The 23981-nt window shown below is 35.4% G+C and overlaps 1 protein-coding gene across 2 annotated transcripts in view; it reads right to left on the bottom strand.

The window, feature by feature from the left end:
* Cdh18 (cadherin 18) overlaps window positions 1–23981 on the bottom strand; it is a 355549-nt gene that overhangs the window by 83110 nt on the left and 248458 nt on the right. For both annotated transcript variants that reach the window (XM_090332102.1, XM_090332103.1), the window contains one exon: window positions 4552–4719. In XM_090332102.1, coding sequence (XP_090188228.1) covers window positions 4552–4719 — 168 coding nt within the window. The remainder of the gene's footprint in view (window positions 1–4551; window positions 4720–23981) is intronic.

The raw sequence follows: 23981 nt of genomic DNA, 5'->3' as shown, positions 1-23981 counted from the left end.
TATAAAATTTAACAGAAAGGAGCACACAAAATAGCAGCTCCTTTGGGACACGACAAAGGCAGTTCTCAGAGGAAAATTTATAGCTCTGAGTGCCTACAATAACAAACTGGAAAAATCACAAACCAACAATTAAATGTGTCACCTTAAGCTCCTGGAAAAAGAGCAACAAAGCAACCCTAATCCCACTAGAAGAAAGCAAATTATTGAAATCAAAGCAGAATGAAATGAATTGGAATCCCCCCCAAAAAAACTATAGAAAGAATCAACAAAAGAAGGAGTTGGTTTTTTGAAAGAATTAACAAAATTGACAAACCCTTAGCAAATCTTACCAAAAACAGAAGGGAGCATACCGAAATAAACAAAATCATAGATGAAAATGGCAATATCACGACAGAAATTACCAAGATCCAGAGTATCATGAATGAATACTTCTCAAACCTTTACGTCAACAAATTTGAGAATCCAGAAGAAATGGACGAATTCTTAAGCCAATATTAACATACCCACATCAAGAACTAAACAGGCCTATTTCAAGCACTGAAATAGAAATGCTAATAACAGAGCTTCCACCTAAGAAAATTCCAGGAGCCAGATGGATTCACAGCTGAATTCTATAAGGTCTTCAAAGCAGAGCTCACACCAATACTCCTCAAGCTCTTCAAGGAAATTGAAAACGAAGGTTCTTTTTCAAACTCATTCTATGAATCCAGTATAACCCTCATCCCCAAACCAGACAGAGATTCATCAAAGAAAGATAACTATAGACCTATTTCTTTGATGAACATCGATGCAAAACTTCTCAACAAAATACTGGCCAACCGTCTACAACAACTCATCAAAAAAAATTATACACTATGATCAAACTGGATTCATCACGGGGAGGCAAAGCTGGTTCAACATGTGTAAATCAATTAATATAATTCAACACATCAACAGGAGCAGGGACAAAAATCACATGATTGCCTCAATAGATGCAGTAAAGGCATTTGACAAGATTCAACACCCCTTTATCTTAAAAACCCTGGAGAAAATAGGAATCCATGGAACATTCCTCAATATAATAAAGGCTGTGTATGACAAACCCACAGCTAGTATTATACTTACTGGCGAAAAGCTAAAGCCATTCCCTCTAAAATCACAAACGAGACAAGGATGCCCACTCTCTCCACTCCTCTTCAACATAATATTAGAATTCCTAGCCAGTGCAATAATCAAGAAGCAAGAATAAAGGGGATCCAAATAGGGAAAGAGGAAGTAAAACTATCCCTCTTTGCAGATGACATGATCCTGTATTTAAAGAATCCTATAGACTCTACTCCCAAACTCCTTGAGCTGATTCAAAACTTTGGAAGGGTAGCAGGCTATAAAATTAACCCTAGAAAATCAACTGCCTTCCTCTACGCCAACAGTGAGAGGAATGAGGCAACAATCAGGAAAGCAATTCCTTTTGCAATAGCCTCAAAGAAAATAAAGTACCTAGGAATTAGCTTAAATAAGACTGTAAAGGACCTTTCTGATGAAAACTTTAAAACCCCTAAAAAAAGAAATTAAAGCAGAACTGAGGAAATGGAAAAACCTCCCATGCTCTTAGCTTGGAAGAATCAATATTATGAAAATGACAATCTTGTCAAGGGCTATCTACAAATTCAATGCAATACCCATCAATATCCCAATGTCATTCTTTAAAGGAATAGAAGAGGCAATCCAAATTTCATATGGAATAATAAAAGACCCTGTATAGAAAAAACACTCCTTAGCAGAAAGAACAGAGCAGGAGTAATTTCAATTCCAAGCTTTAGACTCTATTACAGAGCTATAATTATCAAAACATCTTGATCCTGGCACAAGAACAGGCCTGAAGACCAATGGAATAGAACTGAAGACCCAACTATTAACCACAGACCTATGGCCACCTAATCTTTGACAAGGGAGCCAAAAAAATAGAATGGAGGAAAGACAGACTCTTCAACAAGTGGTGCTGGCAGAACTCATTAAGCACATGCAGAAAACTAAAGTTGGATCTTTCTTTGTCACCCTGCACTAGAATTAACTCCAAATGGATCAAAGACCTGGAGGTAAAAGCCGACAATCTGAAAACTTTACAAGAAGGAATAGGAGATACACTAGACCTTCTTGGCACAGGTGGAAACTTTCTTAATAAGGACCAAGAAGCACAACAAATCAGAGAAAGGCTGGATAAGTGGGACTGTATTAAACTGCAGAGGTTTTGTATGGCAAAGGACATAGCTAGTAAACTAATTAGGAAGCCTACAGAGTGGGAGAAGATCTTCACCAACCATACAACAGAAAAAGGCCTCATATCTAAAATATATCAACAGCTCAAAAAATTGAATCACTGCAAAAGTAATATCCAAAGTAACCACCATACCATTAAAAGTTGGGCCCAAGACTTAAAGAGAGTCTTCTGTGAAGAAGAAACAAAAATGGCCTATAGACACATGAAGAAATACTCAACATCTCTGATCATAAATGCAAATCAAAACAACAAGATTCCACCTCACTCCAGTTAGAATGGCCAAGATCAAGAATACTAATAACAACTGATGCTGGAGGGGATGTGGCCAGGAGGGAGCAGTACTACACTGTTGGTGGGAGTGCAAACTCATTCAACCACTATGGAAAGTAGTATGGCAATTCCTCAAAAGTCTAAACATAGAGCTCCCCTATGACCCAGCAATTCCACTACTTGGCATTTACCCAGTCATCCAGAAACAAGGACATACTAAATCCATCAGCACAACTATGTTCATTGCAGCACTATTTACCATAGCAAAGATATGGAACCAACCTAGATGTCCCTCAGTTGATGAGTGGATCAACAAGTTGTGGTATTTGTACACAATGGAATTCTATGCTGCTGTCAGAAAGAATGAGATTGCCCCATTTGTTAGGAAACAGAAAGATGTAGAAAAAGATCATATTAAGTGAAGTAAGCCAGACTCAAAGGAACTTAGGCTTAATGGTTTCCGTCATTTGTCATAATCAGTAGAAACCTTGGGCTCTCCTAGCAGAGATTTGCAATAGAGCAAATCTTTGATACAAAAGGCCATATAGTAGGACGCTAAATGAAAGGATTTCTAGAATATGGAAACATAAGCTATATAATGAGTGATTGTTGTTCTTAATGTACTATTTTATCTTTCATCTGTTTTGCTGTCCCTTGGTTATCTCATATTGTCACAGTATCTCACTTTGTTACTTGATATATAAGATATATTTGTATTTGGTTATTTGAGATTGGATAGGGAACGGGGGAAAACATGATGAGGGGGAGGGGTTGGGGTGTGGGAAATGGGGACCAAGACATGTGAAAGGGTATCAATGTATGTGAATTAGTGCACCACCTATCTGGCAAATATCATGTAACCCTTCTATTAATTACAATAAAATTTTATGAAAAAAAGAGGAAAATGAAACAGAAAATGCTAATTTTCAAAAGCCATTTCAGAGGGAAGTATAGAATTGATATTATACAACAGAGTGCAAACAATTTCTAGTTTAAATAAGGGCCCAGCACGTTAGTGTAGCTTAGGTGTAAGGAATTTCTCATTGGTTACTAGACATGGACTCTACAGTAAAGTGTATTTAATAAGTAATTACAGATGAAATGTACTCCTTACTTGACTCATGTGACTATAAACCCTCTGTACATCATCTTTACAATAAAATTTAAGTTTAAAAATAACTTTTGGAAAAAAAAAACTTTTCACCTTGATTTGGAAAGAGATCCCATTGCTATATCATGATGCTTATTCAGTAACAATTTTTCACTATCATTTGTAAGTTGACATGTATATTAAACCTCTATAAAATTATTTTCTGTAATTGAATATTATCTTTCTTAGAGGAAATGCCATACATACTACTTGCCCTATTAAAAACATTCCCATATATTTGTATTTGGTTCAGTATTCTGAAGATGGCATAATCACCATTTCCTACCAAAAATTCAGAGTATTAATACTTTTTTCTGATTCCCTGAAATGGCTTTTAAATTATGGTCTCTGCTTTCTAGCAGCCTATTGTATTTTGGGATTTCAACTTGTTAAATTAGTTCCAACCTGACTTTAAGTGATACATGTGTCCACCTACCAGTAGGCATACATCACATGGAGATTTTTTTAAGTCTTTAGTCATAGAATATGATCAAAAGCCAGAAGAATATTGAATGAATAAATTATCCATATTAATTTGAATTAAAATTATTTCCCCAACTGCTTTAGAAATACATGTTATAAAATAGGTTTTTTATTATTAAGGACTGTTGCATCATTTTTACTACTTTTCTGATGCAACAGAATTCCCTATATTAAACACAGGACCAATTATGTCTTAATTTTAAGAGACAAAGAGATTCAGCCTTTCCCAAGTCTGGACTGTTGAAGGGAAACAAAGGAAAAACAAGAGTAATAAAAAGGCCTAAAAAAGCATAATGTATTTCTTCTGGAGCAAATATAACTCTTGTATATTTAAATACTTCATTTTGCTTTACATCAATGCATGCTGAAAACATAGGAAACAAGTACATACTCTGAGGGAAGCGTGGTGGGTTGTCATTGACGTCAGTCAAGGTGATGTTGACAGTTGTAGATCCTGAAAGTCCTCCAACTTGTCCTGCCATATCTTTGGCTTGGATGACCACTGAATAGTGCTCTCTGGCTTCTCTATCCATGTTGTGTAAGGCAGTTCTGATAACACCTGGAGCATACATGATTTAAAAAGTATGAGTTTCACACGAAATAAGAAGTAACACATATTTTAAGTTGGATTGTTTTATCTATTGTTTTTAGAAATATAGATCAATGTTCACTGATTTTGATGAGAAACCAGAGACCGGTGATAGATTATAGTTTAAAGAGTATACTTCTGAGAGCACGGCACGTTTCTGAGGGAAAAAATTATAGCATCTTCAAACCCTTTAAAATTGACTTATTGATATGTTTATTTATAAACAGGTATCTCCAATCATAATTTTGGTCATTAATTGAGATGTTGCCTTTCAGTTTCTTGGACACGTGAATCCTCAACAGTATCAATACAGACCAGTCCTTCTGGTGGTGTGCTGAACATTTCAAGTTTACTCTCCTTAGAACTGTTAATTCAGGTACCCATATTGAGTTAAGGAGAGGTCATCTTTTTTTTTTTCCAGTCCTGGGGCTTGAACACAGTCTGAGTATTGACCCTGGGCTTTCTCAAAGCTAGAGCTGTAGCCCCTGGACCACACCACCACTTCCGGCTTTTTCTATGTATGTGGTACCTAGAAATTGAATCAGGGTCTTCATGCATGCTAGGCATGTACTTGATCACTAGGTTGAACTCCTGGCCTCAATTGTTTTTTTCACATAATTATTTACACAGCTTCTTCCCAGAGTTGTCAGAGTATAAGTATAAAAAAATATTTGTATATATAAACTTACATATTGAGTTTAAACTGCTTAGTACAGCTATTTAAAGATTATCATCATCATAAATAAAATATTCATCAAGCTATAGATGTATGTTTGTATGTATGTATGTATGTATGTATGTATGTATGTACGTATGCATCTATCTATCTAATTAATCAATCTATCTACCTACCTACCTATCTATTATTTGTCTGTCTATCATATATTTAGCTATATATAAATAATATAAACTGGCAAGACTGATTCCATAATTGACATAAATGTCATATGTGTACCATGTAGGGTCATGAAATACTTAAATGCATTTTATTCATGACCAGTTCTTGTACTGAATGAGATTATCAGAAAAAGTAAATACAGAACATGTGATTTTTGCATACCTGACTTTCTCAGTGGAATCTTAAAATTTCAATAAAAACACATTTTTTTCTAAAGGACTGTTTAATGCTATTAAGAATTTAGTAAAACCAAGAATCTTGTACATAATGTATCACAATGATGTATATACATAGTTAAATTTATGCATGTGTGAATAAAGAATATTACATGAATAATAATGTATCTGAACACAAGTCACTATTTACTTTTATTTTTATTTTCACTTCTTGTTGATTTTGCTAGTGTGCTGGGTTTGCCTTCAGGGGCTGTCATTTGCTAGCTTGCTTACATGACTGGTGCTTTACCACTTGACTCACATCTCCAGTCATGTTTTTTTTTATTTTTGGGAAAATGTTTGGAGTGGTTTTAGTTACATTTGTCAGGTATCCAGTCACATTTAATGTGGTTGTTTTGGAGATGTAGAGATTTCAGATTTCCCTACCTACGCCACCTTTGAAGCTTGATATTCTAGATCTTTGTCTTATGTTTAGCTAGGATTACAAATTGAGCTCTCAGTATCTGGTATACCACTCACTACTTTAAAATGTTTTTCAGAATTTTAATATACATATTTATGGGCTTGGAGTTTGGCCTAGTGGTAGAGTGCTTGCCTAGCATGCACGAAGACCCGGATTCGATGCCTAAGTACCACATACATAGAAAAAAGTCAGAAGTGCTGAGGTTTAAGTGGTAGAGCTCTAGCCTTGAGAAAGTCCAAGGACAGTGCTCAGGCCCTGAGTTCAAGCCCTGAGCTCAAGGCCAGGAGTGGCAAAAATTAATGTACATATTTAAATCATATCACATTTGCACAAAATATTAATGACTTTATTCAAGCTCACACTTGATTAAATTTCATTACAGTTCAAAAAGCACAACCAAATCAAACTACTAACATGATATGTATATTTTTAAAAATGTCTTATTTTTGTCATCTTTAAATAGTTTTACAAAGTTGTTATTTAACAAAACAATTTATGAATATATTACATCTTTTTCAGTGTCACCTCTTAAATCATTTCACCCCCAGTTTGACCCATACCTCCTTTTGCCTTTTCTAATTTGGTAGTATGTATATTTTGTAGTATCCATTCTCCTTCCTCTCCTCTTCATTCATCTACGCTTTCCCAAGTTTATAATTTTTAAAAGATACTAGTTTATCGAACAGGCAATATTTCTTTGTGTATTTAAAGTAAAAAGATTAAATGCCAAGTAGTGGAATTGCTGGGTCATACGGAAGTTCTATGTTTAGCCTTTTGAGGCACTGCCACACTGCTTTCCATAGTGGTTGGACGAGTTTGCACTCCCACCAACAGTGTAGTAGTGATCCCTCCTGGCCACATCCCCTCCAGCATCTGTTGTCATTCGTTTTCCTGATCCTGGCCATTCTAGCTGGAGTGAGGTGGAATCTTAGAGTTGTTTTGATTTGCATTTCTTTTATGACCAGAGATGTTGAGCATTTCTTCATGTGTCTATAGGCCATTTTTGTTTCTTCTTCAGAGAAGACTCTCTTTAAGTCTTTGGCCCATTTTTAATGGGATGGTTGTTACTTGGGAGGTTAGTTTTGGAGTGATTCAATTTTTTGAGTTGTTGATATATTTTAGATATGAGGCCTTTGTCCGTTGTTTGGTTGGTGAAGATCTTCTCCCACTCTGTAGGCTTCCTGATTAGTTTAGTAGCTATGTCCTTTGCCATGCAAAAGCTCTGCAGTTTAATGCAGTCCCACTTATCCAGCCTTTCTCTGATTTGTTGTGATTCTTGGTCCTTATTAAGAAAGTTTCGACCTGTGCCAAGGAGGCCTAGTGTATCTCCTATTCCTTCCTGTAGAGTTTTCAGTGTGTCAGCTTTTACCTCCAGGTCTTTGATCCATTTGGAGTTAATTCTAGTGCAAGGTGACAAAGAAGGATCAACCATCCAGAAACAAGGACATACTAAACCCACTAGCACAACAATGTTCATTGCAGCACTATTCACCATAGCAAAGATATGGAACCAACCTAGATGTCCCTCAGTTGATGAGTGGATCAACAAGTTGTGGTATTTGTACACAATGGAATTGTATGCTGCTGTCAGAAAGAATGACATCGCCCCATTTGTTAGGAAATGGAAAGACTTAGAAAAAATCATATTAAGTGAAGTAAGCCAGACTCAAAGGAACTTAGGCTCAATGGTTTCCCTCATTCGTCATAATCAGTAGAAACCTTGGGCTCTACTAGCAGAGATTTGCAATAGAGCAAAATCTTGATACATAAGGACATATAATGTGAAGCTAATTGAAAGGACCTCCAGGATAGTGAAACAAAAGCCATATAATGAATGATTGTTGTCCTTAATCTACTATGTTGTCTCTCATCTTTGCTGTCCCTTGGTTATCTCATATTGGTATAGTATCTCACTTTGTTATCTGATATATTGAATTTATTTGTATTTGGATATTTGAAATTTGATAGGGAAGGGGGGAAAACCAAGACGGGTGGGGGGTGTGGGGGGGGGAGGGAAACGGGTACCAAGACATGTGAAAGGGTATCAATGTATGTGAATTAATGCACCTTCTATCTGGCAAATATCATGTAACCCTTTTACTAATTACAATAAAAAAATAAATGAAAAAAAAGAATGTGAAGGATTAAAAATTTAAAAAAAAGTAAAAAGATTAGCTGTTTAAGAACAGGACAGATTAGTCATTGGATGGTTTCAAGCAAAGGCCACTAATCCATTTCCTGTACTCATCTCTTCTTTTCAACAGAACTGAGCAGCTATAATGACTGAGAGCAGAGCCTTGAGTCACAGCAAAAAAGACCCCCAAATTTTCACCATTGCAACCATATTTAATTGAAGCATATTGAGGCAGTTCAGGGAAACTTTCCTGGAGCTAAACAGAGAAGAACATTATTTTTATCAAAAAATATAATAGCATGATTATAAATGATTCATCTAACTCATGCATATGAAAAAGCCTCAAACATCCTCATTAAAAAGGACAATGTAAAAAGGACAATGTTTTATCACATATAATAATTACATAAATAGGACTTGAATTGATATATAAATGAATAAGCAAAGGATTTATGAAAATGTTTTATAAAGGGAATGTGTGTTATTTTTAGCATTTGAAAAAAATTAAGATTGCCTTTCTAAGAATGTACAAGAATAGGCATTGCCTCAAGTTGGGGAAAAGTAAGGATTGCCAAGGATATTCTTTGCAATAAAATAATCAAATTGATTATTTATTTATTTATTTATTTATTTATTTATTTATTTTTGTCAGTTCTGGGCTTGAGCTCAGGGCCTGAGCACTGTCTTCAGGCTTTCCTCTAGGTTAGATCTCTACCACTTGAGCCACAGCACCACTTCGGGATTTTTCCTATGTATGTGGTACTGAAGAATTGAACCCCAGTCTTCGTGCATGCTAAGCAAACACTCTACCACTGGACCAAACTCCCAGCACCTTTAAACTGATGTTTTACAAAATGTAAAAAATGCACTTCCTTGATGAAGGCACATAGTCGACTTATGGAAACAGCCCAGATATCTGCCTTACAGTGGATGAGTGGATTTTAAATGTGTGGTGCACATATTTAATGAAATGTTGCTCCTCTATGAGAAAGAATGCAGTTATATCATTTCCTAGAAAAAAATAATGTTAAAGGAAGTCAATCATATGTGGAAGTTATATCTATAATCCAAACATATGTGATAATATATACTGGGTTAAATGAATATAAACACAAACAAATAAACTAAGGGTTACTATACTAACTCCTTTTCCCTATTACCAAACAGTTAAAGAAAATTATTATTAGGCTGCTGAAACATGTTCTAGAAAGGAGTGAGAAATGGCAGAGGAGAGCAGAAGGGCAAACAAATGGAATCATCGTATGCATTGTAAAATGTGAACACGAACACTTAAAGGATCAGATGGGGAAGATAGGGAAAGACATAGAAAGGGGTGACGCTAATCAAAATGCATCATACTCATAACTGGACTTCTGGGATTGAAACCCCATAGTACTTAATAAAAGTAAATAAATATTTTTAAAAATCTAAATAAAATTAACTCTAGTCATTAAAAATAAAAATCAGCTGTGTTTTTTTTTTTTTTTTTTTTTTTGCCAGTCCTGGGCTTGAGCTCAGGGCCTGAGCACTGTCCTTGGACTTTCTCAAGGCTAGGGCTCTACCACTTGAGCCTCAGCACCACTTCTGGCTTTTTCTATATGTGGTACCGAGGAATTGAACCTGGGTCTTCATGCATGCTAGGCAAGCACTTTAACCACTAGGCCAAACTCCCAGCCCGAGCTATGTTTTTTGTTTGTTTGTTTGTTTTTTTAACCAGTCTGGGGCTTGAATTCAGGGCCTGGGCATTTTCCTGGACACTTTTTCCTCAAGGTTAGGGCTCACTGCCACTTGAGCCACAATGCCACTTTTGCCTTTTCCTATATACTTGGTGCCAACCTATCAAATCCAGGGCTTCCTATATTTTAGGCAAACATTCTACCACTAGTCTACATACCCAGTCACAACTATACTTATTAAAAAGACAATTTTAAGAGCAGTCTTTCAAGAGGATCAGAGAAAGGAAATCAGAAAACTCCTCTCTTATATTAGGGATATCAATGATTTCATTTGAAAGGCTCTTATTTATTTGCTAGTATGTTTGTTAATTTCTTATTGCTTTCTTGAGATAGTTGTACAAGGGAGTTTCATATGATGATATCAATTTATATGTACACTGCATCTTAATTATGCCTCCATTTCTGTCATCTCTACCACACTCCTACTTTCTATCTTGTCTTCAGTCTCTCCAGTTTCCCATATATTGTAGTTTTCCACTATTCCTCTTGGCCTTTGTCCATCTCCCTCATCTTAATTCCCAACCTCATTAGTCAATGTTAAGACTCTCCTCTCCACCTTTGCTCTCTGGCAGCTATGATACAGGATGCTTCACACATGTTTCTGTGGTCATGATGTTCTGTCTCACCTCAGACCAAACAAGGAACTCATCTGACTTTGGTCTCAAACCTTTGAAATGGTAAACTGTAAGTAAGACATTCTTTAAATTATTTCCCTTAAGTACTTGGTTCAGAAACAGAAAGTGCAGCTAACACACGAAATTTATATAACAAATAATATTTTGCTTAGTTAACTGAATGTTCTGGCATATGTCCTGGTAACTACATACCCAGTAATTGCAATATGATTTCCTGTTGTTTTGCAGAGTTAATAAAGATAAATCATGTGGCCTTTTCATTTAATAAGTTAAAAATACAGAGGGATATTATTAATAACTATGAATGATTACATTTGCCTATTTGTTTTACAATAAAAATCTTATTTCCTATTTATGATGGAAGAATGACAAGGCTGAATTCTGAGTGTCTAATTCCTTTCACTAGCAATATTTACTGCGACATTTTGAATGGAATTTTTCTCTTTTATTCTCTTGCGATATTGGGTTAAGTCAACAGGATGTGATTACCTGTATAACATTTTGTTTAGTTTCTTATTATATTCCTGGTAAATGATTGCAGGCATATCACTGCTCACAAATTACTTTCTGACTTATTGTTTCAAATCAGGTTGATATGTAAGGCTTGTAACTTAGAAGTACTCTCTGCTGAATACAAGATCATAACATTGAAAATTTACCAGTGGTTATAAATATTATTTTTGAATCTCACTATTGGCCTACTCCATGTTTATATTCTTTGAAATATATTCCTATAGTAGAACTTCTCCAAAGAAAAATCCATCTAAGAACTTTTCTAAATAAGAATTCAAGATGAAAGCAACCCACAAATATAATTCATTGGTTAATAAGACTGAAAGTGAAAAGCTCCTATAGATAATACATAAATTTAGTTGCAGTGAAAGGCATGTTTATTTCATAGATAATTTCAGAAATTACTTTTCTTCCTTATTCTTCACCAATGGATTCAGGTCTGTGTAAATTGTCCGAAGGAATACAGTGACATTTCACATTTAGTCCTGACATGAGGATGTTATGAATGCCGGGTTCACTGACATAGAAGTAGTCATACAAATCTGAAAGCTAGGTAATACAGACAATGTGTTTTATTAAACAGCAAACAAAAGTAAGACGTCAGGGGAACGTTATTATGATCAAAACATTATTCATGGGGTATGGGGTATTCTGCATTGTCTGAGGTTTTAGAAGAATGTATGGGGAGACAAGACTCTATGGACATAACATCGAGGTTGCACAAAGATGTGGATCCTTAATACCCATGGCTTGGGATTCATTGGGAAATGTAAGTGTGGTAATATTTGATCATGCTTTCACTGATTAAAATGAACATTTCCTTTGGGAAATGACTGAAATTTCAAATGGTTGCTTAACTGATGCAGCTGTCAAACATTACTAGACCTGATATGAAAACATTATTGTTATGTTGACAGCAACATTTAGGATCTATGAGACTAGTTTCTAATGGATGCTTATGTAAATTTCATAATTTATTTATACTTTGGTATGCCATTTATTTTAAAGAAACTCTGAGATACTTAAATTTAAAAGGATGGTGGGATTTATTTCAAGCAGTCATAAATTTATGAAGTTAGAAACCATAATGCTGTAGTAGGTAGACACAAATTTTTCTCCTTGTAAAAGTTTTCTCTTTTTACTATTGAAGCTAGAGTAGGAAAACAAGAAAGTCACATGCTATGTGAAGGAAGTGTGATCTAGCACTTCCCGTGCCTACATATGCTTTTTTTCCACATACATTTTGAAGCAGAAAGCTCAGAGTTAAAATAACACCAGTAAATCATTATATCCCAAAATTTTAAATCTGAAATTGTACTCAGAATTTCTCAATGTTATCATCTTTTTTTTCCTTCTTTCAGATCTGGAGCTTGAACCTAGGGCCTGAGTGCTGCCCCTGAGACTCTTTGTGTTCAAGGAGTGCATTCTACCTCCTGAGCCAAAGCACCACTACCAGCTTTTTCTTGAATGCCTTGATTGGAGAAAAGAGTCTCATGGAATATCCTGCCAAACTTAATATAATAGTACTACTAACATTAAAAAGGGACAAAGAGTACAGGAGGGAGAGAGAGAGAGAGAGAGAGAGAGAGAGAGAGAGAGAGAGAGAGAGAGAGAGAGAGAGAGAGAGAGAGAGAGAGAGAGAGAGACAGAGACAGACAGAGAGACAGAGACAGAGAGACAGAGACAGACAGAGACAGAGAGAGGAGTAACCTAAATTCACTCTGGATTTGGGAACATACATAAAGTGAAATCAAGAGGATATGGTTGCCTTGGTATGTCGCTAAACATAGTTCAGGATTTGAATGATTTGCTTTTTATTGATCTTTAATACTTTCATGTCATGTATATTTTCAACCATGGCTTCTCTAGGATGTGTTGTATCACCACCACAAAATGTAGAGTCCATTTTTTTTGAAGGTGAACTGTTCTGTATACTGTCAGTCTTTCAGCACAGTGACTCTTCATCCAACACTTACTGAAAGAGTTTGAAATGGAAGATAAGGAAATCTACACTAACTTTGAATGTAGATTTATCTGGGAATAAACCCCAGAAGGGTTGCTTACTTGTATTACAGCAGAATTATCAACAGTGATTGTGTATTTAAACCAGGACTGGCACTAGGAAACACTGATGCTGCTTATCACATTGAGTCCTTTTGTGATAATACTTCCTATTGGGCTTCATTTTATGGATGAGGAGTTGCCAGAATTGAGAATAAAAAAATCCCCAAGCATAGTCAGACACAGGAGATCCACAAATCATCCAGCATATGCAGCTAAGGCTTAGTGTTTGCTGCTACACTTTCTATCCTAAAAGTTTGTAGGAATCAAAGCTGGGAGTTTGGCCTAGTGGTAGTGTGCTTGCCTAGCATGCACGAAGACCTGGATTCAGTTCCTTGGTACCACACACACAGAAAAAGCCAGAAGCACTGCTATGGATCAAGTGGTAAGGTGCTAGCATTGAGAAAGCCCAAGGACAGTGCTCAAGTCTTGAGTTCAAGACCCACGTCTGGCAAAAAACCAAAACATTTCTAAGATCCAATATCCATGAGTAAAAACAACATGGGGTCTCAGAAGGAGAGTATGTGGAGTACATATAGGGCCTTAGAAAATAACAGCTTTATCTTCCTTCTTGCTATGTGTTGGAGTAGTGCTACAATAACATTTCATTTTAATATTTAATATATATTAAGATATTTAATATTATATATGTATATATAAACAATGAGACATTCATTTTGATAGCAAACTTACTGTCAGAGGCCATATACTTTATCTAGACAATTCATCAGTCAATGATATTAGAAGTATATATGCAAATGACATTTCTGGGTCAAAGTAGAATTATCTTTTTGCTTTTGTTATGATTTCTTACAATATTGTCCACTGTGGTTGAACTATCTTGGATTCCTTCTCACACTGTGTGAGGGTCCCATAACAACCATTGCTTATATTTGGACATTTTAGTGTTTTGTCCTCTCCTGTTGGTTGACGTTGAATATTTCTTCATATAGCAGAATGGGGAGTAAGTATCTCACAAAGATACCTGTGGCTGGGTGCTGGTGGCTTACGCCTGTAATCCTAGCTACTCATGAGGCTGAGATCTAAAGATTGCAGTTCAAAGCCATCTCAGGCACTAATGTCAATGAGACTCTTATCTCCAATTAACCACCAGAACACCAGAAGTGGTGTTGTGGTTCAAGGGGTACAGCGATAACTTTGAGCTAAAGAGTTCAGGAACAGTGTCCAGGCCCAGAGTTCAAGTCCCATGACCGACAAAAATGAAGAGGGAAGCCATTGAGCCTATGTTCCTATGAGTGTGGCTTACCTCACTTAATATGATATTTTCTAAGTCTTTCAATTTCCTTACAAATGGGGCAGTGTGGTTTTTTCTGATGGCAGCATAGAATTCCATTGTATATACCACATCTTGTTGATCCACTTATCAACTGAGAGGCATCTGGATGGGCTCCTTATCTTCGCTATGGTAAATAGTGCTGCAATGAACATCGTTGAGCTAGTGGATTTAGTATGTCCTTGATTCAGGATGATTTGGTAAATGCCAGGGAGTGGAATTTCTGGGTCATAGGGGAGGCCTATACTTAGTCATAATTAGTATAAACCTTAGACTCTCCTAGCAGAGGTTTACCATAGGGCAAAACCTAGATACATAAGGCCATATATGAAGCTAAATGAAAGGACCTCCAGGATATAGAAACAAGAGCCATATAATGTGGGATTGTTGTTCTTAATGTACTATGCTATTTCTCATCTCTTTTGCTATCCCTTGGTTATCTCATATTGTTACAATATCTTACCTTGTTATCTGATATATTATATATATATATATATGTTTATTTGGTTATTTGAAATAGGATAAGGAAGGGGGAAAACAAAATGAGGGGTGGGGTAGAGGGGAGGGAAAAGGGACCAATATATGAGAAAGGGTATCAATGTATGTGAAGCAAAGCACCTTCTATCTGGTGAATATAATGTAACCCTTCTATTAATTACAATAAAATATATTTTAAAAAAGATACCTGCTCCTTCTTGTGCATTGATGCATTCCTAACAATAGCTAAGTTATCAAAACAATATAAATCACTACTGGGAAATAAGTGAATAAAATAAAATATGCATGCAATGGAAAGCTATGAAAAGAAAATCCTGTCATATACGATCAGATGTATGAAGCATGGGCTGAGTGAAATGAGTTTGTCACATAAAGACAAATTCTGCATGATTGCAATCAGATGCCATGTCTGTAATCCTCAGAATCAGGCTGAACAACTGAGGTACCCAGGGGCAAAGTGAATGGGGAGCTGATCTTCAGTGAACATAAACGTATTCACATGCAGGATGAGGAGGTCTTAGAGATATTTGTATAGGACATTATTCCTGCAGGTAACAGTTCTGTACGATGCACTGAATTCCTAAAGAGTATTGATTTTCACCTCAAGTGTGCTTGTCACAATTCAAAAAAAACCAAAAGCCTGTCAATATTGCAACTATGTTCTGTAAATTGAGTGGGTGAATAAAATGCATCTGGAAAATGTGTTTTGAGCAGTGGTATGTGTCTCTCTTGCTAGCTTTAAGAGGCAGAGGTTCAAGGATCAATGTTTCAGGCCAGATCTCAGCCAGAGAAGTCAGTGGTTGCCTATTAGAGAAATGGCTTAACAGAGAAATGTTGCTGGTTATGGCTCAAATGGTAGAGTGCTCACTTTATAAGCAGAGGGCTCTGAATGCAAAGCTCAGTAATGGAAAGATAAGTAAACAAGTTAAAGTTAGGCAATAATGTCAGTTTTTATTCAGTATGACTGGAATCATATAAATTAGTACATTTAGGTATGCATCCACAGAATGACAATATCACATAGAAAGAGGAACACTCCACAAACCAGAAAGAGAGAGAGAAGATTTGTCTAGGACCACATCTACAGCACTCAGACTCCTACATATACCTCAGTTTCATGCCTGTAGACTCCAAAATGATGCATTAATTTATTCTGGAATCAAAACCGTTTTGTTATGTAAAAACATTAAAATGCTTTATTCATTAAATTAAATTTAATGACTGATGTGTTTTATTTGGAACCTAATTTAAGCATGAAAGTGGTGTCATAATGCATTTTTGCATATTTTGTAACTTCCTTTCACCTAAGAACTATTCACTGACAACTCTGTGTGTGTATGTGTGTGTGTATCTGTGTGTGTGTGTGTATCTGTGTTTGTGCATGTGTGGTGTGTATGTGTGTGAAATAATCTATAGGCATAAATTTTACTTATGGTTAGGAGTGGTAGCTCATGATTATAATCATGTGCACTCTATAGATAGATATTGAGAGAATAATAGAGGGCATCTCAGAAAAAAAATGGATGAGGTGTCCTTTCAACATATAAACAAAACAAAGCAAAATGAAATTCTTGGGTATGGTGGTATAACCCTGTCATCTCAGCTCCTGTGAAGCATAAATGAGGCATTCTTATCCCAAGGTGACCAAGATATAAATTTAAGATACTATTGAAAATATAACTAAAGAAAAATATATGTTTAAAGTATTAGACCAGCCCTGTGTTCAAATTCTGGTACTTTCAAACAAAATAAAGCCCTGTGTTTAAATATCAGTACCTTCAAAAATGTTAAAAAAAACAATAAGCAACAAAAATAAGAATATCAGCAATTCAAGGAGCACAAACATTTCCTATTTCTCAATATATAAAATACCTATTGTTTGCTTCCAACATTGAAGAGGTAGTCATAATACTCAATTATCTGAAGTAGTGATCTCAGCTCCTCAGAATTCTTGTGTAGATCAACTTTCCCTTACTAATCAATATATGAGTTAATGGATAAATGAAATGAAAGCTAGAATTAGTCTGCTAAATGCTGTTTCAGATGTATTGTCTTAGTAATTCTTGTCTATGTCATATATATATATGCTCACATATATCTACATATACATATGTTTATGTGTACATACCAAGTTATATATACATGTATGTATATTTACATATATGTAGATATGTATAAGTTGATTTTCAGTCACATAAATGATCCCTAATTAATATGCAAATTCCTTTTCTTCAGTAATTCATTCTGTTGCTTACTGCTCTCAGTAACTAGCAAAATGACACTTTTTTCTGGATGAAAGCAACATCTTTTACAAATGCCACTTTAAAACAAATCTTGGAAACAAAATTATAATTGCCTTGTCTCTTTTTGTAGAGAAAAAAATCAGCATTTCCAGCTAATATGAGATGGTATGTAGCAACCAAAATAGACTATGCGCCTTTCAAGACTATATTGTTCATAAATACTTCAGAAATGTGAAAATGGACAGATTTATGTTTAATTCTTTTCACTGAAAATGGGAATGTATGCATTTCAAACTTTTTTATATTTCGAAGATAATTTAATTTTTCGGAGTATGAAAAGTTACTGTTGCAGTGAGGCAACTGAATTTTACTGTAAAAAGGGATAATACAGAATATATTAAGCACCAAAAAGTCACTACTTGAATATCTACATAGCATTATTATTTGAGTGGACAATTCACATGTAATTACATCAGTAAAAATGCCAAATGGTTGTCTAGTTCTACAGTAGTCTTACATTGCTATTAAATATTTTTTTAAAAAAACAGAAGTTGTCAGAATAAGAAGTTGTTAGACTATCAATGTGCTTTTGAAATGTTATTGAAACATTGGTTTCTATATTTATAATTAAACATCAATTTTCTAAAGCAATATAAATTTCACTATCAAAATAAACCACTGATGCTGCAGCAACTTATAAGAAGAAATAAAGACAGTTACTGAAAAGAAATTCTGTTAAAGAGAGAAACTATCTTCTAAAGATTGCTTTGCTGTTGATGATATAGATGTTGCATTACAACCTTTTAAAAGGCTATTTCAATTTGACTTATACAACTCAAACATAGCCTTACCACTTAAAGTAGCTTGAATACAATTAACAGTTGATTATTCTCCATTACCACAAAATGGTTAGTTTACAATCAATTACAACCAAGTTTGTTGTCCTCCCTCCTTTTCAGATATAGGCATGGAAAAGGTGAATGTGGAAGATTTTAAGATAAACAGAAATTGTAGATATCATTCTTTTATAACTTCCATGGGAAATTTACTAAGCATAAATTAATTAAATATAAATGTACATAGCAGTAGCTGCAGTCCATCTTACATTTGGTGCATTTTATTTTTGCTTGACTTTGATTGCACAGTTATGCTATTACCATGATCAGAATTGTTTTAATTTGCTGCTATGCATATATAGCTTCCCTCAGGAGGAAAGACAGAGAGAGAGAGAGAGAGAGACAGAGACAGACAGAGACAGAGACAGAGAGAGATATTAACAGAGACAGAGACAGAGAGACAGATCAGCGCGTCCACTTGGAAACAACTTGATAATGCAGCATTCAGTTCAAGAAATTCAACATTATTAGAGTATGAATACTAATAGAAAGATCAGTATACAAAGAACATTGAACTTGAAAACAAGCATTGTCCCTGAATGTTTACAATATCGTATCTTCTGTATTGTGCATTTTGTTATTAAAAGTTAGATGCAGACAGAATGTTAAGAAACTTGCTGGGGCTGGGAGTTTGGCCTAGTGGTAGAGTGCTTGCCTAGCATGCACTAAGACCCGAGTTTGATTCCTCGGTACCCCACATACACAGCAAAAAGCCAGAAGTAGTGCTGAGGCTCAAGTGGCAGAGAGCTAGCCTTGAGAAAGTCCAAGGACAGTGCTCAAGCCCTGAGCTCAAGCCCAGGACTGGCAAAAAAAAAAAAAAAAAAGAAACTCCCTTTGTTCACATCTGGTCAACATTGGTAAGCTATAAAAGCTCCAAATATCTCTAATTCTTACATTAAGTACTCATGATTGTGATTAAACAAGGCTTTAACAAATGAGGAAAACTATTTCCCACAAGCAAAACTTTCCTATCAATGCTTTCATATGTCATTTCCCTTTTTAATATCCCAGCTACTTTATGATATGTATTTGAGAATGATAATCATAGCAATCATCATCAAGTAAAAAATGTCCTTGATGACTGGGTCCAGGTTTCTCGTGCCTTAAGTCTAGCTACTCAGGAGGCTAAGATCCAGACATCGTGGTTTAAAGTCAGCCTGGGCAGGAATATCCCATGAGACTCTTATCTACAATTAACCATAAGTGGTGTCATGACTCAAAATTCCATAGCATTATATTCAAGCAAAACTGTGCAGGAACAGCACCCAAGCTCTGAGTCCATGACCAACCAGTTTAAAGAAAAGAAAAGAAAAAGGATGCCATGAATAGCCACTATCCAAGGGCAAGTGAATGAACTTGAAGAGTGATCTTGAAATTCTCTTTATCAAGACCTATGTACAGTCACTCATAATTTAGTAATTACAGAATGCCAGCAAGAATCCAGGCATTTTTATCGAGTTTGAGCAATCACTGTGTGTGTGTGTGTGTGTGTGTGTGTGTGTATGTGTGTGTGTGTGTGTGCGCATGCATGCATGCACATTTGTGTATCACATAGCATAGTTGTTAGTTGTTTTGTTTTGTTTCTTACCACTCGTGGTGAAATTAAGAATTTGATTCATGACTTGGAAGTTCTGATTCTTTAATTTTCAAGAGGTTGGCTGGATTACTTACCAACATAGGCAATGTTGAAAACAATTGTACTCTGAGTCTTGGAGGACTTACATAAAATGTCCAAGGCCAAGAATTCATTTCTAACACATGTAAACAAAACAAAAATATTAACAACCTAATTCCAAGAAAAGTGATGTCTTACTTGAAAACATTCTTTGTGTGAACACTCTACCACTTTTGAATAGCATCACTGCCTGTGACTTCTCTCTGTGTTCCTACCATGTGCCTCATCTCTACTTCATTGGTTCGGAGCAAATGCTACAGGAAGAAGTACATCAGTTCCACAAAAAGTGGTGCTGTCATGGCAACTTGACACCCAGTGATTGTGGAAACATTTTCTCCATAGTAATCAGAAAATACTATAACACCCCCCACTTAATTTATTAATGTGGATTGAGCTCCCAGATTTGAACATGTAAAGATAAAAACATAGATAAGTTAGACTAATATAAAGTATGCAACTATAACATTTTGAATAGTAAGGCCATAAAGAAATAGAGTTCTACATATTTCATATTGTCCCAAAATGGCTCATATTATTGATGAACAACTGGACTTCAATCAAGTATAATTATTTATAAACTAATGTAAATAAAATTATTGACACAGATTTGAAAAAGATCTAAGTACATTTGTCAGTGCCCTGAGAAGTAAGTTTGCAGAATTAGACTGTAATCAAACATTTATTTACAGAGAGAGCTTGTCAGAGTTCATCAAATTGTAGCAATATGTATGGATGGATAACTTTGTGAACAATTAATGTAAACCTATGGCAGAGTCAATTGATCTGCAGGATTTCCAATAACCATTACTGTATATTATAAAATTTTGGTAAATAACATGCCACATATCTTTTATCATATATATACACATATGCTTATATATGTGTACTTTTTTTTCTGAAATGGCATTGATCATTGGAGATAATTATAGTAAAAGTGGTTGAAAGAAACAGAACTATGCAAAAGCATTAAAGCTTTTTAGGTCGAGGTAAGTCAATAGGGACAGCTCATCTAAAGCAAAATGAATTAATAATCTAATAGATAAATAATAAACATGAGAGGAGAAGTAATAAGAGCTATAACAAGAGCCAAATAATTTAAAGAAATATGAATCATTAAATATTTGGTATTTTATTATATTGAGAAAATTTAAAGAAGTGTGCATAATCTTAAGTTGTAACTTGACAGACTTAAATAGAAACTGTGAAGCAATCATGGAATCAAGGGTATCGATAATTGCAAAAAGTTAGGTAAACATGTAAGTTCAGAGCTGGATTTAGATCTTGAGTGCACTGATAGTATTTGCTGATGGGATGTGATGTGTGTAAGTAAAGGAGGAATAGAAGAGGACACAAAGTGTGGGGCAGAAATACAGTAGGGAAAAGTTGTTGGAGGTAATCAATTCAATTTTTTATTTGGTTTGTTAAATTCTAGGAGTGCAATTTTGAACATATGTGTAGCATGTTTCTTAAGACTCAGTCATGTTCAGTCATCATTCAGTGTACTAGATAAATAGTCCAGAACAGCATTATAAGGGTGGCTAGCATAAAGAAAGCCTGTAGATCTTTTAACCTGGCAAAGTTCAAAAGGTTAGGAAAGAACTGAGTGTCCAAAAGATGTTCAAACAATGATCACTAACATGAGGTGAAGACAAAAAGTATAGCAAAGACAATCAAGAAAAGATAAATACCAGGGTTATGCACTAGCTATTCCAGGAGACAAAAAATATTCTGCAGAGTAGAAAAATGTCTCACAGTGGCAAATGCCTTTGCAACGTCGAGAATGATGTGTCCTGAGCAGTGTGCAGAATGGATTAGAGCAAAGACCTCAACATGGGCACATTGGCAGACTGACCTGCGTTTAACAGTGGATAGAAAAATGAAGGAAAGAGTACAGAAACATTTTGAAGTGAATTTTTGAGGACAAAGAGTAGGTGAGGACAGCTGATGAGGAGTGTGAGTCAAAGGAAACCATTTAAATGGTCCTTGAGTGGGCTCAAGGGCCAGAGAGAAGTCCCTTTACAAAATGAAAAGTACCAGAAAATGATCCGTGAAGAGTGTGAACTTATGGCCTTATTGACCCCACAGACTTCAGTAATAGCTATGATGCTAGGTCTTGGATGGAGGACACTCAACAAAAGGTCAGGGTGGGAAAGTGGAAATAATGATGACAATCAGAAAAAGGAATTGAACTCAATCTTGTATTTAACAAATTGTAAGAAATGCCAATTATTACAAAAAGTGGCTAATAGGGTGCTTGATTGAATCTTCATTTCTTGAAATTTCTACTTAAAATTTGCCTGTTAGGGAAAAAAAGTTTCTCTGTAGAAATAGCAGCTTCAGTAAGAATCAGTGTATCTTGCGTATTTTAATTTAACTTTACTGTTGTTGTAAAGGTAATATACAGAAGGGTTACAGGTACATAATGAGGTAATGAGTTTATTTCTTTTTTGCCATTTTTTAATTTACTTAATGCATCTTAATTAAAAGAATATAAATAACTGGTTGAAGTATTGCACATATTTTAGATTTAATTTTAAATATGATATAAATTATTTATTTATTTATTTATTTATTTATTTATTTTATTTTTTGTTTTACTTTGCCAGTTTCGGTCCTCAGTTTGAGCTCATAGTCTGAGCATTGTGCTTGGTCTTTCTCAAGGCTAGAGCTCTACCATTCGCTCCACAGCAGCATTTCTGGCTTTTTCTGTGTATGTGCTACTGAGGAATCAAACCTGGATCTTCATGCATACTAGGCAATTACTCTCCCAGCAGGCCAAACTCCTGGCCTACATTTCTTTTTGAACAATGTGTAGTCTTCCTTCAGTTTTCCCCAGGTTTTCCCTCCTTACCCCTCTTCTCCAAAAGTGGGATAGTTCATTTTTAACACAGCCACTAGTGAATATTACTGCTCTATTTTTCATTTTGTTCCACCAATTACATGATCTTCCTCTACATTTCCCAAAACAGATAAACTGACATACAAGACTATAATTAGGGTTTTAATGTTTTCATCAAAAAGGTCCTTTACTTTCTTAGTTAAGCTAATTCCTAGGTACTTTATTTTCTTTGAGGCTATTGGGAAAGGAGTTGCTTTCTGAGTATTGCCTTGTTCCTCTCACTGTTGGCATAAAGGAAGGCAGTTGATTTCTGAGGGTGAATTTTATAGCCGGCTACTCTTCCAAAGTTTTGAATCAGCTCAAGGAGCTTGGGAGTAGAGTCTATAGGATTCTTTAAATACAGAATCATGTCATCTGCAAAGAGGGATAGTTTTACTTCCTCTTTCCCTACTTGGACCCCCTTTATGCTTGCTTCTTGCCTTATTGCACTGGCTAGGAATTCTAGTACTATGTTAAAGAGTAATGGAGAAAGTGGGCATCCTTGTCGCGTTCCTGATTTTAGAGGGAATGGCTTTAGATTTTCACCATTAAGTGTAATACTAGCAGTGGGTTTCTCATACACAGCCTTTATTACATTGAGGAATGTTCCATGGATTCCTAGTTTCTCCAGAGCTTTTAACATAAAGGGGTGTTGGATCTTGTCAAATGCCTTTTCCGCATCTATTGAGACAATCATGTGATTTTTGTCCTTGTTCCTGTTGATGTGTTGAATTATATTAATTGATTTGCGTATGTTGAACTACCTTTACTTCCCTGTGATGAATCCAGTTTGATCATAGTGTATAATTTTTTTGATGAGTTGTTGTAGACGGTTGGCCAGTATTTTGTTGAGAAGTTTGCATTGATGTTCATCAAAGAAATAGGTCTATAGTACTCTTATTTTGATGAATCTCTGTCTGGTTTGGGGATGAGGGTTATACTGGCTTCATAGAATGAGTTTGGTAAAGAACCTTCATTTTCAATTTCGTTGAAGAGCTTGAGGAGTATTGGTGTGAGCTCTGCTTTGAAGACCTTATGGAATTCAGCTGTGAATCCATCTGGCTCCTGGAATTTTCTTAGGTGGAAGCTCTGTTATTAGCATTTCTATTTCAGTGCTTGAAATAGGCCTGTT

The sequence above is a fragment of the Megascapheus bottae genome, chromosome 4 (assembly GCF_031878675.1).
Source record: "Megascapheus bottae isolate mThoBot1 chromosome 4, mThoBot2.hap1, whole genome shotgun sequence".
In the NCBI taxonomy this organism is placed as follows: Eukaryota; Metazoa; Chordata; class Mammalia; order Rodentia; family Geomyidae; genus Megascapheus; species Megascapheus bottae.
The sequence above is the reverse complement of the archived record's forward strand: the minus strand, read 5'-3'. Positions and strand labels throughout refer to the sequence as shown.